The 20,594-nt window shown below is 36.0% G+C and overlaps 2 protein-coding genes across 2 annotated transcripts; one reads left to right on the forward strand and one right to left on the reverse strand.

Annotated features, from left to right (window-relative positions):
* LOC21394395 (endoglucanase 17) lies at window positions 1–2,851 on the forward strand. The gene is made up of 8 exons (XM_010090004.2): window positions 1–453; window positions 579–785; window positions 878–1,078; window positions 1,175–1,267; window positions 1,375–1,536; window positions 1,630–1,741; window positions 1,826–1,989; window positions 2,193–2,851. Exons 1-8 carry the CDS (start codon window positions 211–213, stop codon window positions 2,523–2,525), a joined length of 1,515 nt encoding a protein of 504 aa, XP_010088306.1. The 5' UTR covers window positions 1–210; the 3' UTR covers window positions 2,526–2,851.
* Window positions 2,852–3,938: 1,087 nt separating this feature from the next.
* On the reverse strand, window positions 3,939–15,271 carry LOC21394396 (sucrose synthase 2). Its single transcript, XM_024170474.1, has 15 exons — window positions 14,827–15,271; window positions 14,580–14,712; window positions 13,979–14,130; window positions 8,075–8,267; window positions 7,690–7,808; window positions 7,333–7,549; window positions 7,036–7,131; window positions 6,714–6,887; window positions 6,396–6,512; window positions 6,041–6,207; window positions 5,643–5,867; window positions 4,937–5,258; window positions 4,599–4,843; window positions 4,376–4,514; window positions 3,939–4,246 (listed from the first exon to the last, which is right to left on the reverse strand). Exons 1-15 carry the CDS (start codon window positions 14,922–14,924, stop codon window positions 4,208–4,210), a joined length of 2,436 nt encoding a protein of 811 aa, XP_024026242.1. The 5' UTR covers window positions 14,925–15,271; the 3' UTR covers window positions 3,939–4,207.
* Between the last annotated feature and the right edge of the window lie 5,323 nt (window positions 15,272–20,594).

The raw sequence follows: 20,594 nt of genomic DNA on the forward strand, positions 1-20,594 counted from the left end.
TTATGATCGTAACAAGCAACACGGAAAAGGAGCAGCTTTTTCTCCCTGTATAAATACTGGGAGAGGTTCGTTGGTCTCCTCTGCTTCTCCCACTGCAAAGCCTTGCAGGCTGGTTGGTTGGTTTTTTGGTTTTGGGTTTTCGCATTACTTTTCAGAAAAACAAAACAACCACCCAAAAACCAAAAAAAAAAAAAAAAAAAAAAAAACACCATGGCTGGTGGTAAGAGTCTTCTTGGCCTTTCCCTTTTCACTCTCCTCTTCCTCGTCTCCTTCTCCAATGGCTTCCCATTCTCCCACCGCGGCCACCACCGTCGCTTGGCCCGTCACAACTACCGAGACGCCCTCGCCAAGTCCATCATTTTCTTCGAAGGTCAGCGCTCGGGGAAGCTCCCTTCTAACCAGAGGATGACTTGGAGGAGAGACTCCGGCCTCTCCGACGGCTCTGCCATGAATGTAATCATGCAAATGACCCACATTTTGTGTGTGTGTGTGTTTTTTTTATAGTTTGTCTGGCTTTTTCTGATAATGTAGATATGGGTTTAGGTTTATCTTTTGGTTTTGGTGCTTAAAAAATGCAGGTTAATTTGGTCGGAGGGTACTACGACGCAGGGGACAATGTGAAGTTTGGGTTTCCCATGGCTTTCACAACCACCATGCTTTCATGGAGTGTTATTGAGTTTGGTGGGTTGATGAAATCCGAGTTGGGGAACGCCAAGGAAGCCATTCGTTGGGCCACTGATTACCTCCTCAAAGCCACTGCCCATCCAGACACCATTTACGTTCAGGTTCTTTTCTTATCACCTTTTTATCATTTTCCTTGGAAAATAAGCACTAAAAAAAAACTAAAAGTTAGATTTTTTTTTTTTTTTTTTTTCAGGTGGGGGATGCAAACAAGGACCATTCTTGTTGGGAGAGACCTGAAGACATGGATACGCCGAGGAGTGTTTTCAAGATAGACAAAAACAGCCCGGGTTCTGAAGTGGCTGCCGAAACTGCTGCCGCTCTTGCTTCTGCTTCTTTGGTCTTCAGAAGAAGTGACCCCACTTACTCCAAACTCTTGCTCAAAAGGGCCATCAGGGTAAACATTTTCTATTAACCAATGCAAAATTTTTAGTTGAGAAGAGAACAAGCATTCATTTCTAAAATCTGAACTTTTCTTTTACTTGTGGTTTAGGTGTTTGCATTTGCTGATAAGTACAGAGGAACCTACAGCAACCCATTGAAGGCCGATGTATGTCCTTTCTACTGCTCTTACTCAGGTTACCAGGTAAAGGTTTTTTTTTTTTTTTTTTTTTTTTTTTTTTTTTTTTTCCTTTTTCTCTGCCCATTTTTGGTTTCTGTTTATAGTTAGTAATGTGCGTAAAAATATGCTAGGATGAGCTATTGTGGGGTGCTGCTTGGCTTCAGAAGGCCACGAAGAACCCAAGCTATCTTAACTACATCCAAGTTAATGGACAGATCCTTGGGGCTGGAGAGTATGATAACACATTTGGATGGGACAACAAACATGTTGGAGCAAGAATTCTTCTCTCCAAGGTTCCATATTTTTTTAAAAGTATTCTAGTCCTGATTTAGTCTTTATAAACTGCAACCTAGGATTTAAAAGTAGTTGGGGTTTGCGTTTTGCAGGCATTTTTGGTCCAAAAAGTAAAAGCCCTCCATGACTACAAGGGTCATGCAGATAATTTCATCTGTTCTCTAGTCCCCGGAGCCCCTTCCTCTTCTGCTCAATACACTCCAGGTAAAATCTCTCTCTCTCTCTGTTCACATTCATCTAGTTTTGTGGTCCTGTTTGTAACGGTTACTTTTGGTTTTTTTTTTTTAGGTGGGCTTTTGTTCAAGATGAGTGATAGCAACATGCAGTATGTGACCTCGACTTCTTTCTTGCTCTTGACATACGCGAAGTACCTAACCTCTGCCCATAGAGTTGTCGTTTGCGGCGGAACCACCGTCACCCCTAAGAGGCTCCGAACCATCGCCAAAAAACAGGTGACCCCCCAACATTGTTATTTATTCTAATAAACAGTGAAGAATGCTCGAAGCGTTAAGCACCATAACTAACAAAGATTCGATCTCAGACTAATTCAACTCCTTTTAGTTTGTGATTATAAACATTTATAAAGACATTCATAGAGACATTCCTTCAAACATTTAATTAATGAACCACATTTTTTTCATTTAATATGTACCAGGTGGACTATCTGTTAGGAGACAACCCTTTGAGAATGTCCTACATGGTGGGGTATGGCCCACGCTACCCACAAAGGATTCACCACAGAGGATCATCCCTACCGTCCGTTGCCAAGCACCCGGCAAAGATCCAGTGCTCCGCAGGCTTCAACTTCATGAAATCCCAATCCCCCAACCCCAACGTCCTAGTGGGCGCAGTCATCGGTGGGCCCGACTTGCACGACAGGTTCCCAGATCAACGGTCGGATTACGAGCAATCAGAGCCCGCCACGTACACCAATGCCCCACTCGTAGGAGCACTGGCTTATCTGGCCCACTCATTTGGCCAGCTCTAGACTGAACTGAACACTCAACACTTTAGGTCTCTTTTTCGTTATCTTATTTTATTAGATTCTAGTGTCGTTTTTCTCTCGTCCTTTTTTTTTTTTTTTTTTTTTTGCGTGTAATGTAATGTAATTCCTGTGGGATTTGAAGTGCACGTAGTGTTGTGATAGGGTCGAGGCCAAAGGGCTCAAGCCCCGAACTTTGAAAAAACACAACAGTTGTCAAGGTCCTAATGGCTTTGATTTATATAGTTTTATTAAAATACGTTAATGTTGTTTAGTTTAATTAATTTAAGAGTTTAAGCTGCTAGGCTGGGAGGGAGAGCAAGTTTCGTGCCTGGAACGGTGTTGATGTAAGTGGCGAATAGTGCTGGCTAATACTCCATTTATTTGGGTTGGATTAAGAAGCATGTAATGTTTGTTGTTTAGTCCCTTTTGGGAACTTGTAATACTTCGTCTTCTTGTGTTCAACTGGCAACAAAACTTCTCTTTATCTCCCTTTCTACTTTTGCGTAAATCCTGGCATGACTTTGAAAGATTTTCAATTAGAAAGTAACACTGGCGAACTACGATCAGGTATCAAAGTGATGGTAAAGAAAAAAAGGAAAACAAAACAAAAGTTTCAGTTTTTAACCGTAAGATTCTCATATGTTCATAAGTTTTGTTAACATTGTAATATTTTTCTTAATTTGACTGATAAACGTGCGAACAATGTATTAATCTAACTGATAACGTGCTGTGATGATAAAAAACCGGAGTTCTCAAAGGGGAAAAAAGAGACTTTCTTAGTAGACCTCACTAGTTTATGACCGTTAAATTAATATAAAGCACATCAAATTAAAATAATATATGTAGAAATTAAGCATTTTTTAATACAAATTTACCGGTTGAAAAGTAAAAAACAACCAGTGATTTATATTTTCTAATCCTACTAGAGACACTAAAAAAAAAAAGAAAAAAAAAAAAGGGAAACTCGAGAAAAAGGGCATACTGTGTAGTTCAAGAACAAGAAGAGAAAAACGAGTTATCCATAAGCATAGTTGTGATTGTCAGTGGATAATGTCGTAAAAAAAAATTAATATTTTACCGTTGGTCGTTACCGAGAGAGTATTTGACCGTTTAAAGGGTGATAAAACGAGAGATATTGAGTAGCATGTGAACGTGAGATTATTGGGGGCTGTAGTTATAGTTCATATGGTCAAAAAAGCTGGTGTGGGTTTGCAGGCTTGTCAGAAACTCAGGTGTCAGAACTGGATTCAAAGAGGCTTTTAGTCTTTGTTACAGCAAGATATATCAAAGTAGAATTAAATAAAAGAGCAAGAGTACTGTGGGCCCAGTACATACCCAAATAAAGAGCCACAAAGTTCTCAAACATAGTGGGCAAAGGTATCTAAGAACCAGAAGACATTCCCACTGCGGAATAAATGTATGAATGCGGTTATTGTGGTCCCCGAGTTTTTATTATTGTGTTTGGAAGGATTTTAAGCAACACAAAATCAAGTGATAAGTACAAGTTGTTCTTATTGAATATATAATTAAAAAGGGCTCCGATTAGAGTCACAGCTCTCTTATTCATAAAACCAGACACTAATTTCTTCTTCAACACACACAAATAGAAACTTTTATTTATATACATGCACCAGTTACACCTCCATAACCATGTGAAGGGAGTCACTTTTTTATGGGCTAGGTGATCAATGAGGGTCATCGCTCGCTAGAGGAACAGATTTTGCCTGAAAAAACAGGTAATAATGAAATTCTACATTTTTTTTTCAACCTTAACAACAATACACAATGAAAATTCTATGGTGTCCTCTATTTGAAAGTAAGCATTGAAAGTAAAAGTTTTAAGTAGTACTCACCAGATCGCGGAATTTAAGAATGTAGAACATTTCAAGATAACGACGGGTCTCGCGCCTCTCCAGCTTTGAAACATACTTCCAGAAACCATAAACACCAGCCAGCGTCATCAGCCTTTCAGAATAAATCTTCCATGTGTACCTATAACATCACAAAAAGCCTAATGAGTCCGATAAAAACATGGTTAATTACAAAACTTCTTACAAATTCCATCTAGACAATGACCTTTCATAAATTCTTTGAAGTCCCCCCTCTGAAATTTTAAGCCAGTAACTAGGATCTTCCTTGGACTTTTGAAAGAAATCCACCATAAGCTTAGCAGCCTGATCCGGGTGGTAAGGATCAATGTGGAACCCGGATACACCATGCTCGATAATCTCTGCAGGACCTCCATGGCATGTGGCAAACGTGGGAAGGCCACACGTCATAGCCTCCACAACTGTGAGCCCAAAAGCTTCATAGAAAGCAGGCTGCAGATTGTTAAAAGTTTAAGGGAGATTAGGATATATTACCATGAGACTTTAGTTTATTTGAAAAGAAAGAAGTCCAATTTCTCTATGTACCTGAACAAAAGCACCCTTTGTGTCGGCTATGTAACGATAAAGCTCTCCATTTCGTGCCCGGTTAGTCTGAGCTGATATCCATCGAAATTGACCGTGCAAAGAGTACTTCTTTACGAGGTCATGCATCTTCTCAATTTCAGAAATTTCTTCTCTGTCCTTTGATTTCTTCACATCGTTGTAGCCAGCTACTACAACGAGGTTTACCATCTCCCTCAGTTTGTCATTCTTAGCATATAACTCGACCAATCCCGTTATGTTCTTCACCCGATCAAGTCTTGCCATGGAAAATATTATGGGCTTTGATCGATCGTTCAACATGCCACTGAAAATGTAAATGAAACATCATCTTATTAATCAATCCATTATCGGTTTCATACGTGGAAACAATTTTAACTCTCAGTTCTTACTGATGGTCCAATGTTCACACTACATCTTTGCTATAGTAAAATGTTACAATTTTAGACATAAAGTTAATAAAATTAAAAAATGTCGGTGGTAATTTATAATGCGAGCATAAAGTATAACATAGGGGGAGTGGTGAATGCAATATTTTTGTTATATGTATGATATAGTAATGGCACACTGGCGGACTTCCTTCATGCAATTCTCTAATACCAAGCAAACGACTATTATTATATTATATTATATTTCAAGTTATAGAATTCCGGTTAGTAAGAAAATGTATAAAAATACTTGAGAGACTCACATATGTTCTTCATTCTGCTCAGGATCACACAGCAACTTTTCTATGGAACCATGCAAGGCTGTAAGTCTTTTCTCCTTATCGGAGTAAGGAAAATAAATGGACATATCTGCTCCAGGTGAAACAATATTGAACTTTGGATCAAAGACATCAATGCCATGAACAACCCGATAGAGTCCAGGAAGAGTGAAAGCAGTGTGGCTCTCATACTGACCAACAGTATTTTTCCTGAAATAATGAGAATAAAAGTTGAGCAAAGATAAACCAAGATATAACAGGAACTTAAATTTGAAGCAACGACTTCTGCTAGTCCAGCCTTCAAGCCGTAATAATCATATCCATATGAAAAATATATAAACTTTTGAACGTAAGATGATAAAATGAGATAGGAAGACACGTACGTTCCTGCAATCTCCTGGTATGTACTGGTGATTATGAAATCTGCATTATTCATGGCTATAAGATCAGCGGTAAATTGACATGAGAAATGGTACTTGTCCTCGAATTTTTTCCAGTATATATCTGAATCTGGATACTTTGTTTTCTCCAGTGCATGTGCAATGGTGCACTGCAAAAGCCAAAGCAAAAATTATTACTGAAATCTTTCGTTCATGATTCTGAACTGAACAAGTTTGTATTGAAGAAGCACAACAGTCAACACTGTACTCTAGCCCCGACTTGGCGAAACAAATAACATCATATTCGTATAGGGAAGAAAGCACTTTATTCATGGTATGGAACGAAATAATCACTGACCTGCGTAACTCCCATTTTATAAGCCAATAGAGATGCGACAAGATTCCCATCGCTGTAGTTTCCTATTATAAAATCTGGAATTGCCTGCAACTCAGCAGCCATTTCACTTGCTGCATCCTGATGACATACCAAATAATAGTCAAGAACAGTAACACATAAAAAGGGACAAATCTACAAAATGGATATTTTAAGGTTAGTGCTACTTCACAATAATCAATATGATTGTAATGAAGACCACTCTAATACAGGCATATCAAATCACGAAGCAAAGTACATTATGATTAATAATAAGAAGCGCAAGCTCAATTTTATATTTACCTCAGCAAAAGTCTCTAGATAAGGCCATACATCAAATCTCGAGATCCATTTACGGAGAATTCCTTTATCTGATCTAAATGGAACTCGCAGAATATGTGCATGTTCAGTTCCGCTGACTCTCTCCAATCTCTGATTGCATGTGGTCCCTTTGGCATCAGGTATCAATCTGGTCACCTAGAGTTTTTTTTTTTTTTTTTTTTTTTTTTAACTGAGAATATTACCTAGTTAAATTGCGTTACATTAACAGAAAGGAAAGATGATAGCTAAACCCAAGTGCTATTAATGGGTGCAACTGCAACCATAAAAAACTAAGCATTCTTACTATAAGAATTCTAGGAGTGACATCTAATCCTTGCTTCTGAATTCGGAGAAGCATCTCTTTCTCCAGTGCACGCACTTGATCCAGTATATAAACAACCTGCTCATCACAAGTGTATATATATATATATATATATATATATATATAGAAATAAAATCTACCAAACCAAAAATGTTCATGTACATAGAGGAACCATATAAGGGGTATAGCACAAAACGGAGGAATTGAAAAAGAAAGATTATTTGCGTCTGTTTTTGCATGAACACCGTTAGGCATGACAAAATAGATAGAACAATATACCTGCCCACCAGTGTCAGGCAAACCTAAAACATTTGCTTGACCAAAGTACCCATGTGGAGACAAGATGACAACATTAAACACCATAGGTATTCTCCCGAGAAATGTCTCTAATACAGAAGGATCAGGAGCCTGAAGAATATCCAAGAGAAGATGCATCATCTCTAACACCCGTGCTGCAGTATCTCCCCAGCCTCTCTCGAAACCCATTCCTTGTAGACTACAATGGAAGTAATGAGGGGAAAAAAAAAGCCTTATTATTTACTATTAGGAGATGCAATTATAGTCTTCTAACAATATCTGTTCCATGTGTCTGTCAGATAAGACAAGTGAACAGCAGACTATTTAGAAGAAGCTTACTCATATTCAAACTCGGAATAGGGAGTCTCAGGCGGAAGTTTAGAAAGATCGTCCTCAGCCTTAGCCAAAGAAGATTGAAGGCGTGATATGCTTAGTATCCGATCATTCAACATCAATGCCTGCATCAAATCTGCATATTACTTGTTGCTTTGCAAAGTCATGAGTCATAAAAAGCACTAATCATTAAAAGATATTTCTCTACCATGCGATCTATCCCGTAGGAAGAGTTCTTAAGTTTTATACCATATATGTATACAGGTCACTGTATTTGGATTTGCATTTTTCCTTCATTGAAGCATATAGATGGAAAACATAACACTTTATTACAATTCGCAATTGGGGGAAAAAAATTATGACAAACAAGGTCCCTTGCTGAGAAACTTACACGCCCTTTGTACTTGTGTGCTCGAAGGAAATCAAGAAGTGGCTCCAAGGAGTCTTTGTTGCGGAACATAATTGAAGAAAGGTGACGGTTAAGGAATTGAACACCATTGCCAATGGACGAGGACCGGTTGGGGCGAGGGAGAGAGGCATTGAATGGCTCAAAGTCCAACTCAAGAACAAAGTTGTCATTAATCCTATACAAAAGCAGCAATGTGATAAGCACGAACAGAGTCTAAGCAATTCCAGTCAATCTATCACTTGAATTATGCACAACGAGTTACAACTCAAGCTCAGCAAAACTAAATCAATGGCAGAAAAATTACAGAATCTATGACCTAGGTATGGGGGTGTTCGAGTGACCCCGTGCACTCCCAAATTCTAGATTATCTCCGGAAATTCAAGATCCCCCTAAGAATCCCCCTCTTTTGCTATTTATACAATCCTTCTTCCCGTAACTAACTTTTCCCCCCTAAACCTACAGAATAACCACTCACTTGCCAGCTCACACACGACATGCTAGCTCAGCTTCCTGCCCTTCCAATTCATTCCCCTGTCCAGAAATATCTCCCAGACCCAAGTTTCCACTGTTATTCCCTGCATCAGCCACTCCCCTCTCCCGAGTCTTCCTCCTCACATAGGTAAATCGCAAAGGAGGCTTATCACAATGTCAACATATACTTGTGTCGGAAATATAGGAGTAGATAGGTTTAGTTATGGTTTATGCGTTTTTAATTAAATTTAAATTCTAGAGTTTAAATTTTGTAGTATAGGATAAGGATTGTTAAAGATAGGATTTAGAGTTTATCTAGAAGAAGATTAGATTCTCAATCTCTTCTATGTAACTATTGTATTTTTCCCGGTTATGCTTAGCTTAATGAGAATAAATATTTTCCCCAAAAATCCTACATGGTATCAAAGCTTAGGCTCTTAACGTAATCTTCCAATGGCAAAAACTGCCATGGCCGGTGCCAACAGAAGTTCCTCTTCCACGAGAGATGACACAGAGAGTTCGCAAGACAATTCAGCCACAGTCCAAAGTAGTGATGATGGCGTTTCCCTCATGAATCTCCCATCTAATGCATTGCAATTGACTGCACACAAATTAAATGGGAAGAATTACTTGTCTTGGGTTCAATCCGTGAAGCTTGTAATCGATAGAAAAGGGAAGTTAGGGTTCCTGACAGGCAAGGCAAAGAAACCAGGGGAGAACGACCCAAAGTTGAAGACATGGAGATCCGAAAACTCCATGGTACCGCATCGCTTATCAATTCCATGGATTACTCGATTGGAAAGCCATTCTTATTCCTTCCAACCGCCAAAGCAGTTTGGGATGCCGTACGAGAGACCTATTCCGACTTAGAAAATTCATCTCAAATATTTGAGATAAAACCAAGGCTATGGCAAGCAAGACAAGGGGCTAGAGAGGTCACGGTTTATTAGAACAAGATGGTGAACCTTTGGCAAGAATTGGACTTATGCTACGAGGAAGAATGGGACTGCACCAATGATATCGTGCGCTATATGAAGAGGGTGGAGAATGACAGAGTGTTTGTTTTTTTGGCCGGACTCAACAGGGATTTAGATGAGGTGAGAGGTCGGATTCTAGGAAGGAAACCACTTCCATCCATCCGAGAGGTGTTCTCTGAAGTGAGAAGGGAAGAAAAGCGAAGGAGTGTGATGATGAAGAAAGAAGACGCAAGAGGAGTAACAGAGGCCAAAACCTCTGCCTTGGTTTCTCGGGGGGCTGACTTGGACGGAGACAGGAGAAACACAAAGAAGAATGATAAGCCATGGTGTGATCACTGTAAGAAACCTTGGCATACATGGGAAACATGCTAGAAATTACATGGGAAGCCGCCGAATTGGAAGAAAAAGAATGAAGGGGGTGGCCGAGCATTCCAAGTTTCAAATGATGACCAAGGGCAGCAAGTCTCAACAGAAAGCTCTCCATTCACTAAGGAACAGATAGACCACTTGTTGAAAATCATCCAATCCACACAATTCTCTGTAGATTCCTCTAATCCATCATGTTCTCTAGCCCAAAAAGGTAACTACCTCACTGCCCTTGTTAGTGTCCATTCCGGTATAAATTGCTCGTGGATCATAGATTCCGGTACAACTGATCACATGACAGAATCATCAAAATCGTTCTCTTCACATAGTCCATGTGCAGGAAATCAAAAAATTAAAATAGCGGATGGATCCCTTTCAGCCATAGCTGGGAAGGTTCCATTGCTATCTCTCCATTCATCACTCTTCAAAATGTTCTTCATGTTCCAAATTTGCCATGTAATCTCTTGTCTGTCAGTAAACTAACTCGAGACTTAAACTATCAAATTCACTTTTCCACATCTTCTTGTAAGTTTCAGGATTCAAACTCAAGGAAGACGATTGGCAATGCTAGACAAAATAGAGCACTCTATTTCTTTGAAGATGGATCAAGCTCGGGAAGACAAGCTCAAAATACTTGTTTTAAGTCTATTTATGTTTCTAGCGATAAAGAAGTCATGTTATGGCATTTTAGGTTAGGACATCCAAATTTCCAATATCTTAAATATTTGTTTCCTAGATTATTCAACAATAAAAGTCCATCTTCATTTCAGTGTGAGATTTGTGAATTGTCAAAACATCACCGGGCTTTCTTTCCTCTACAACCCTATAAAGGCTCAAAACCATTCACAGTTATCCATAGCGATGTTTAGGGACCTTCTAGGGTTAGCACTTTCTCTCAAAAAAGATGGTTTATCACCTTCATAGATGATCACACACGGGTAACTTGAGTGTTTCTATTAAAGGAAAAGTTTGAAGCAGAAGAAGTTTTCAAAAACTTTTACAATATGGTTCAAACACAATTTGAAACTAAAATTCAAGTTTTCTAAAGTGATAATGGGAAATTATATTTTAATAAAATCTTGGACAAATTTTTCTTAGAAAAAAGGATTGTACACCAAAGTTCTTGCAATGACACCCCTCGACAAAATGGGGTGGCAGAAAGAAAAAACAACATCTTCTTGAGGTTGCTAGGTCACGACTTCTTACAAATAATGTTCCAAAATACTTGTGGGGTGAAGCAATCCTTACTGTCTTGTTCCTAATTAATAGAATGCCCACAAGAGTTTTGAAATTTCAAACACCATTGAACTGTTTTAAGCAGAAATTTCCCACATCACTGCTTGTCACTGATATTCCACTTAAAGTATTTGGTTGTGTTGCATTCATTCATGTGCATAATCATAATCGGGGGAAATTGGAAAAAAGTGTGTTTTTATTGGTTACTCACCAACACAAAAAGGGGACATATGTTTTGACCCAATTTCAAAAAAAGTTTTTGTAACTATGGATGTGATATTCTTTGAAACATAGAAATATTTTTGTAAGAATCATCTTCAGGGGGAGAGTGATAGTGAAGATGCTAGGTTAGAAACTAAACTTGACCTACTTGACTCTGTTGTGCTTGATCCTGCTGCTGCCGAGTATAATAGGAACCATGACCCTACGCCTGCCGAGTATAATAGGAACCACGACCTTGCTGCTGCCGCGAATAATAGGAACCATGATCCTGCTGCTGCTGCCGAGAATGACCACTTTAAACCAATGAGTAAGAAAGTCTCAAACCATCTAAATATGAACCCTATGTCTTTAGAATCAAGTCCAAATCCACATCTAGAAAATGATATTTTAGAAGTTGGGAATGATGGAGGACCTCCTTCAATGCCATTAGATGACCGGTTAGGAATAGAGATGTGTGAAAAACTAAGTGGAAAAATTCAAGAGCTCCATGTCCACTCGAGAAGAAAACCGATTCAAGGAAAGAGAGTCCCTCCTTTGCAGCATCACCATGAATCCAACTTAGGAACAGATCCAGAGTCCCCTTCAGGTATATCTCTGTCTCAATCTAAATCTTTGGAGTCTAGTGTCCAAGCTAAGTCTATTAATAACTTGGATGTTCCTATTGCTCATCGTAAGGGGGTTAGATCTTGTACACAACACCCCCTATCCAACTTTGTGTCATATGAAAAATTATCACCTTCTCTTCGTGCTTTTACCTCACAATTGTCTAGTGTAGAAATTCCTAGAACAATGCAGGAGGCTCTAAATGTTCCTGAATGGAAGGAGAGGCTATTCTATAAGAGATGAGGGCTCTAGAAAAAAATGAAACTTGGGAAGTTGTGGACCTACCAGTGGGAAAGGCAAATGTTGGCTGCAAATGGGTTTTTATAGTCAAATACAATGTAGATGGCACACTAGAAAGGTACAAGGCACGGTTGGTAGCTAAGGGCTTCACACAGACATATGGGATAGACTACTCTGAGACATTCGCACCTGTCGCAAAACTTAATACAGTTTGAGTACTTTTGTCTATTGCTGTGAATTTAGACTGGCCACTACAACAACTAAATGTGAAGAATGCATTTCTGAATGGGGATCTGGAAGAAGAAGTTTATATGGACTCCCCTCCTGGTTTTGATAAAAAATTTGGTTCTAGAGTGTGCAGGTTGAAAAAATCACTCTATGGACTCAAGCAATCACTGAGGGCTTTGTTTGAAAAGATTACTCAGTGTGAGAAAAGACATGGATACACTCAGGCGCAGACAGACCATACTCTATTTATGAAGTTCTCGACCGGAGAGAAAGTTACAGTTCTGATTGTCTATGTGGATCATATCATCCTCACTAGAGATTACTTGGCAGAGATGGAGAGGTTGAAACAATGCTTAACTTCTGAGTTTGAGATTAAAGACTTGGGACAATTGAGATACTTCCTTAGCATGGAAATCGCAAGATCCAAGAAGGGCATAGCTGTCTCTCAACGAAAGTATGCCCTTGATCTCCTGAAAGAGACTGGGATGAGTGGTTGCAAACCAGCTGAAACACCAATGGAGCCGAGCCTAAAGCTTGGAGAAAGAGAAAAAGGAACGCCGGTGGATACAGTAAGATACCAGAAGCTGGTCAAGAAACTGATATATCTGTCACATACTCGCCCAAACATTGCATTTGCTGTCAGTGAGTCAATTTATGCACTCTCCATATGAAGAGCATCTTGAGGCAGTCCACTGAATCTTGAGATATCTAAAGAGTACCCCCGGGAAAGGATTGTTCTTCAAGAAAAATGAACGGCGAGGTATTGAAGTCAACATCGATGCTGATTGGGCTAGATCTATTACAGATAGAAGATCTACATCTAGGTACTGTACATTTGTCTGGGGTAACTTAGTTACGTGGAGAAACAAGAAGCAAAGTGTTGGGGCAAGGAGTAGTGCTGAGACTGAGTTCAGATCAATGGCTCATGGAATATGTGAAGTTCTGTGGTTGAAGCAGATTCTTGAAGAATTAAGAAGGCCGATTGAGAGTCCAATGAAACTTTATTGCGACAACAAAGTTACCATTAGCATTGCACATAACTCCGGACAACATGATCGAACAAAGCACGTTGAGATCAATAGACATTTTCATTAAAGAGAAACTTCAAGCGGGAATCATCTGCTTGCCGTTTGTTCCAACTACACAGCAGATAACTGATATCTTAATTAAGGTGCTTCTACAGTCTCATTTTGAATTTTTGACAAGCAAGTTGGGCATGATAAATATCTATGCTCCAACTTGAGGGGGAGTGTCGGAAATATAGGAGTAGATAGGTTTCGTTATGGTTTATGCGTTATCAATAAGATTTAAATTCTAGAGTTTAAATTTTGTAGTATAGGATAAGGATTGTTAAAGATATGATGTAGAGTTTATTTAGAAGATTAGATTCTCAATCTGTATTTTTCCCGGTTATGCTTAGATTAATGAGAATAAATATTTTCCCCCAAAATCCTACAACTTGCATCATTGGACCAACTCAACCCAAGTATGGTAAACATTTTTAAAATGGTGAAAATATTTCAGAGAAACAGAATTTCCTTACCGCTCATCTACAAGATCTTCTTTGAAGCTAAGATATTCAGAGACAGTCAATTGTTCCACGCTGAGCTCAAAGACATTAACACGGACGAATTCCCAAACACCAGGCCTCGGACGAACAGCTATAGCCACAAACGGAGGCAGAATAATGGCTTCCTGTCACCAAAAATTGTTACGTTCTGCATTCAACACACGCTTTCTATTTTTTCTTGTCTTTTTCCTTTTTTTAGCAAAAAAATTATTCAAAAAATTGATGATCTGAATAAAATTTTTCCAAATAAGGATATTTCAACTACTACTTTTGTAGAGACAATATTTACTTAATTGGACCAATTTCAGCTAAGAAAACCGAATCTTTGCTTGTTAAAGCGAAAACAAAAGTGAACGAAGCACTAATTAGTACCTGTTTATGATTTACAAGGTCCAAACAGAGCATTAATCAAAACAGAAATTATACAAAATAAACTTGAATGACGACTCGTAGAGGCATAATCAACTGAATTTAACAACTCCGGACGAAAATGCTTCTGATCATAACAATAATTTGAATGAAGAAAGAAATAATTATTCCGAATAAAGTACAGAGGAAGTGAAGGAAAATCGACCTCGGCGGCTTTGATGACTTCGCCAAAAGGACCGTTGATGAGAGACTCCCTCGTTTCATCCTCGGCGAAGACATTATCGATCTCATCGAGCAAGGTATGCGGTTGTAAAATCCCCTTTCCTTGAGACACATACCTTCAAACCAAACACGCTTTATAGCTTTAGCACTTTCTTTTCCCGCGTTTTCTAGGTAACCAAACGGAGGTTACAATAAATAAAAAACAAAAAACAAAAGAAACTGAAGCGAACCTAGAGAGGAGAGAAACGAGCTCGTTGCGGTGAGCAGAGAGAGTGTCCTCGACGCGGTTTCTGAGGCTTGGCATACGACCTAGCTTCCGAGTCGCCATGATCGAACTATCGGGAATCTTCCAAGCTTTCTGTTGAAACTCAAAATCGATGTCGTTGCAAGAACTAAAAACGTCCGGTGACCATTCAACAACCGACACCGAAATCAGTGACGAAAAAGCTGCGAATTTCAGTACGTGGTTGGGACTAAGAACTTAGAGGATATAAAACAAATACATGTATATGGTTAATATATACCAATATTATGTATATAAATATATGGTCGATGTCCAGAGAGAAGAAGGAGCGAAATATTCTCCTGTTTTCTGTAGCCAAATTCTAGTAGAGAAGATGGACCGAGTTTTTTTTTGGTTGGATTGGTTTTTTGCTAGCGCATGAAAGAAGAATCATGTCTGAATTCTTATTTATCGGACACTTGGACGCTTGGCATCAGGATGGAGAATTGGTTGCACTACGACACGAGGCAAGGGGTCCACTTTTTCATTGAATAATACACGCCAATTCTAAAGAAACTTTCTAGAGTTAGTCTGTGTTTGGAAGTGTTTTTTAAAAGTTGGTTTTGAATTTTTAGTTTAAAAATTATTATTGAAAGTGTGTTTGATGATCTGTTAAAAGTGTATTGATTTTTTTAGAATAATTTGCAGTTAAAGTTGTTTTTAAAAGAAATATTTCTTAATAGATTTTGAAACTTATATCAGAGTTTAATTAATGCATTATAAATTTAATTTTAACACTTTTATATTACATATTAAAAAATTTAAAAATCATTTTAACATATTAAACTATTTATTTTAAACACTTAGCCGCAGCTTTTATTTCTCTTTCTCTACTGACTAAAAGTGAAAGCAAAAACTATGCCAAATAGGCCCTAAAATCTCACAAATTGTCTATCAATCTTATTTGGTCCTTGATTTTTAAAAAGTTTTACAATTAGTCTTTAAAATTTTACTTTGTTTCAATTTCGATCATTTTGTTAACTTAGTGTATCAAAATTAAAAACATATAAAGTTTAGAGGCTAAAATAATGCAAAAAATAAAAATTAATTTCCACATATAGTCATAAATTTTTAATTGTTTCTAACTTTAATCCTTAATTTATACCGTTTTTATTAAATTTTAACACTTATTTAACGAAACGCCGAAACTAAAACAAAATAAAAATTTATATTCTAATTATGAGATGTTTAAAAAATCATAGACTAAATTAATATTGAGAGTAAACCTCATAGACCCTTTGTGGAATAAACCTAAACTTTTGTACTACCCATAGAAAAATTCATAGTAAAATATAATAACTTGTAAATTTTATAAACGTTGAAGTTATATAAGTTGCCATATAATTATGAATTTTATGTTAAAATTTGTAAATTTCTAAGGTTAAAACTGTAAGAATTAAGACAAACTTATAAATCGGCACAGACCCAATTCTAATATCAAATTTTTTTTAATAAAAATGTACGCTCACATATCCAACCCAATCTATCTCCAATGGAGACACTTAAACGTTATGTCTGCTTTTTTGTTAAGTTTTAGAAATTGTAAAAAAAAAAAATTAAATTTAAATAAATTGAAATACCAAGTAAATAAAAGTTGTTATATTAACTAATAACAATTAAATTTAACATTAAAAATAACATTGAGTGATTTTAAGTTAATATTTAATATCGACACATTAATTTAACAATACATTTGAGATACTCGTATTCAATAATATGTGATTGCCATATGTTATTGGTAGGTATTACTTAATAGTAAGTATCATTATGTTATTGGGAGGTGTTTAAAAACTTTGATTAATTAATAATAAGAAATTCACGTACATCTATTAGTGTAAAGAGGATCACTAATTATCACAATACAAAAGTGTTGAAACTAGAGTTTATGTTTGAAAAACTAATGTTTTTTTTTTTTTCTTCTCTTTGCTGTTTGTTGTGAATGACTTGATAGGATAAGAGTCCGAAATTATCGGACCTCACCGTTTGTTTTCTCCGGAAAATTTTGTGCTTTTCTGGGAAGGTCACGTTTCTACTGTGTTTAATACTTATGTAAGTTTAATTTTGAAGTGTTATTGTTTCTAAGTTGGGCCGAAGTTGATAAGACAGATCAGATGGCCATTTTTTTAACTACTAAATAATATTATTATTATGACGAGCAATAATAATAATAATAATATTAATAATGCTATTTGAGGGTTAAATGATAAAAATCACAAAAAAAAACGACAAATTTTGTCTAGTTGTTAAAAAATTAAAAAGTATATGTATCCCTAAAACAGCTAAAATATACTATTTTTAGTCGAAATCATTTCTCTTCCATTTTTTTTTTTTTTGGATCACCAAAAAACTCTTTTTTTTTTTTTTTTTTTTTTTTTTTTTGAAGTTACATTATTTAATCTGCAGCAGGTAAAATATCGAAAATCATTACAAAACTTTTGCCGGTCTGGCCCCATAGTATTCATGTGGGTCCACCTTATCCATATTCACGCGGCCGAAGTTAGCCCATTGTATTCAAAGCCCAAACCTAGTATCCTGTCAGTCACCCACGTGGTCCCCCGGACCGGATTTCCTTTTAACAAAAAATAAAAATTAAGAAAAACATCAGCTACTAAAAAATTAAGAAAATTAGGAAAAACATTTGCAGTCTTTTTCCTCCCACATTTTCCTTTTTTAATTCTCTACTTCTAACTTTTTTTTTTAAATACGAAAACAATCTTAATAATCTTACTTTTATCCCGATATTTAAGGGGTATGAGTACATTTACTGTTTTTTTTTAATGGAAATACGTTTACTCTTGAAGAATATTACAAATTTCGCTATTTTAAATCCATATGTTAGTAAATTATATGCTAAAGTTATTTTTGTGGAAAAGAAATCGTCATGACATGTAAGAGCGTGTCTTTTCTTATGAGAAATATGGTTTGTCCTTTTGAAATTATTTTTCTATTTGACCAACTTTAATTTTCTTTAAAAAAAAATCACCACAGAAAGATATTTTTTTATAAGATATGAACAAAAATATTCTAGACGCATGATGCAATTATAAAATGTCATATTTTAACAAGTATTGTTGAATTACTCAGCGAAACAAGTATCATTGAATTATAACACTTTTTTATTGTAATATGATTTTAATGTTATATCTTATCATTTTTATATATATAACACTTTATATATATATATATATATATATATATATAACACCGTTCTTTTCTTTTGTAACTCTCCAATTTCACTTTTTATATAAAGTGACACTTATGATTCTGTTTTTTTTCTTTTTTTTCCCCTCACTTATTTACTCTTTCTTTAACCAATTGTTCTTAATTTTTCTAGTATATTATATCTATTCTTCCTCATTCTCTCTTAACATTATGTGGAGTTTCATAAAGCTAGCAATACTTTTTCAAGTTTATTTTGATTGCTCATCTTTTCCACCCAAAGAATTAACCAAATAAAATATTATATCTTTTTTCTCGGATGCTTTTGTCACTTTCTGAGATTAATTAGTGTTTCGCCCATTGTAACTTGACCATAGCATATAGCACTATATGAAGATGAATTGTTTATTTTTATAGCTCTTTTGTCTCATAGAACCTCTTTATCAATAGAGGTAGTTTTTTAACAATTACATATGGTTTGAATTAGATTAAAACAAATATTTTTTAATACAAATTTAACAGTTGAAAATAAAACATTTTAACATCTTATTCGTACAGTACTTTTCAAATAAATTTCTATTTTTATAATATATAAATAAAGTGAATTGCTTAATTATTCGCAGCATCGTGAAGTAGGAGAATTGGATAAGGACTGAGATGTGATGAGGTTTAATCCGGTTGATATTGAAAGCGATATTGAGAACGAAATCATGGACCTTTTTTCGAAAATTAAAAACAAAACGCAAAAAACAAAGGAAAGCGATATTGAGAACGAAATCAAGGACCTTTTTTCGAAAATAAAAACAAAACGCAAAAAACAAAGGAAATGCGAAGATCTATGGATGAAGAAATCAACTGGTAATGCAAACGGTGTGCGTTAATTGGTTGGCTATTCTAGTTCTGTGTAAGGTAAAACTTCATTTTTATTTTTATTTTATTTTTCTCTTTTATTTATTTATTTTTTTTGGTTAAAATAAGGCAAGGCTGGTTGATATTGTTTTTATGCGTGTAAAAAATAATCAGCAAATTTTAAATGGGATCTAGCCAGTCTAATTCTATTATTCTAAATTCAATAAAGATCAAATATTCTCATATTCGTCCTGATCAAAGGCTTAGTTCCCATTGCAGAAAAATGAAAAATCAGCAAAATGGGCTTGGATTATATAACGTTTGTGATTTGAACCATTTTTTATTTACGTGAATTTTTTGTGAGAGAAAATACTATAACGAACCATGAATCATGATTCGAATCAGGGAACGAATCCCTCTACCAAACATCCTCTAGAGTCCCCACTCACATCTAGTGCTACATTGAAAAAGCTATACAAAAATTGGGTTCCTTTTCAGAATATTCTTAACATTATCCCTCTGATCTCTTCTCTCCATAGCCTATTCCCTCAATTAGACGAAATGTTATTGGGCCATCTGCATTCATCTTACATACACTTTTTATTCATATTCATACTGGTAATGATGTACAAGTTGCTTTCTATTCACAATTATTTGTTTATGTAGGAAAGAGATGTGCTCCCGCTATGTATATCCACCTTTTACCAAATGGATTAAGTGAACTATTCAATAGTTTATTAAAGTTTGACAATTGATATGACAATTTCACAATTCAATAAGCAATTCTTACAGTAGGAATTGTATTTTTACATGTTGAATTAACTTTTTAACGGTTTGATAGGTAAATATCAACATTAAAAATTTAAGGCGCGACATATAATTACTTCTAATTATGGACCAGACCATTGAATAATTAATCCAATAATTGAAACTATTATACTAATTATCGGTGGGGTAAAAGTGCAGTTCCTATCATAAGTCTTACCTGTTTATTAACTTTGCATATATATACATATGCACACATTTGGAATAACAATATTCATTAAAGTACAAAATAAAATAGCATATTAAATATGTAATTTTCAGTTTTTCACATTTTTTATGCCAAAAATAACACTAACATTGATATTTATATTTGAGACAGTCTAAAACAATTATCATAATTAATAAACTATGCACATTTTATTTCTTCTTTTTTTTAAAAAAAAAAAAGAAAAATTGAGATAGTCTAAGGCAACTATAATAATTGTTAAACCATGCACATTTCTTTCTCTTTTTTTCCCCCTCTATTGATGAGGGAGAAAAGGAGAGGAAATTGCAAGTGGACCATAATAATTAGAAAGGACAAGCGTTAATTCGGCATATTTCAATGACAAGAATAGAGCACTTGGCTGGCACAAATTGCTTAAGTTGAGATTCAATGGCAAAAAAGGCATGCTAAAAACTGTAGAATGTACGTAGACCTGAATCTTTTGCTTTCACTATTTTTAAACTGCGAGTTAACAACTTGTTAAACATGGGGAAAACGCAGGCCAAACATAGGCATACTTGAGTAATAAGCAATTGAGAAAAATATCACATTCTTGTTTTTCGGTTAGAAAGGAGCTACTAAAATTAGAGATAGAGTGGTCGGAGGACAGGAGATTTCTCCCAAATATAAAGTCAAAGCTCCATGCTCATGATACTTCCAAAATTTTTGATGAAGAA

The sequence above is a fragment of the Morus notabilis genome, unplaced genomic scaffold (assembly GCF_000414095.1).
Source record: "Morus notabilis unplaced genomic scaffold, ASM41409v2 Scaffold169, whole genome shotgun sequence".
In the NCBI taxonomy this organism is placed as follows: domain Eukaryota; kingdom Viridiplantae; phylum Streptophyta; class Magnoliopsida; order Rosales; family Moraceae; genus Morus; species Morus notabilis.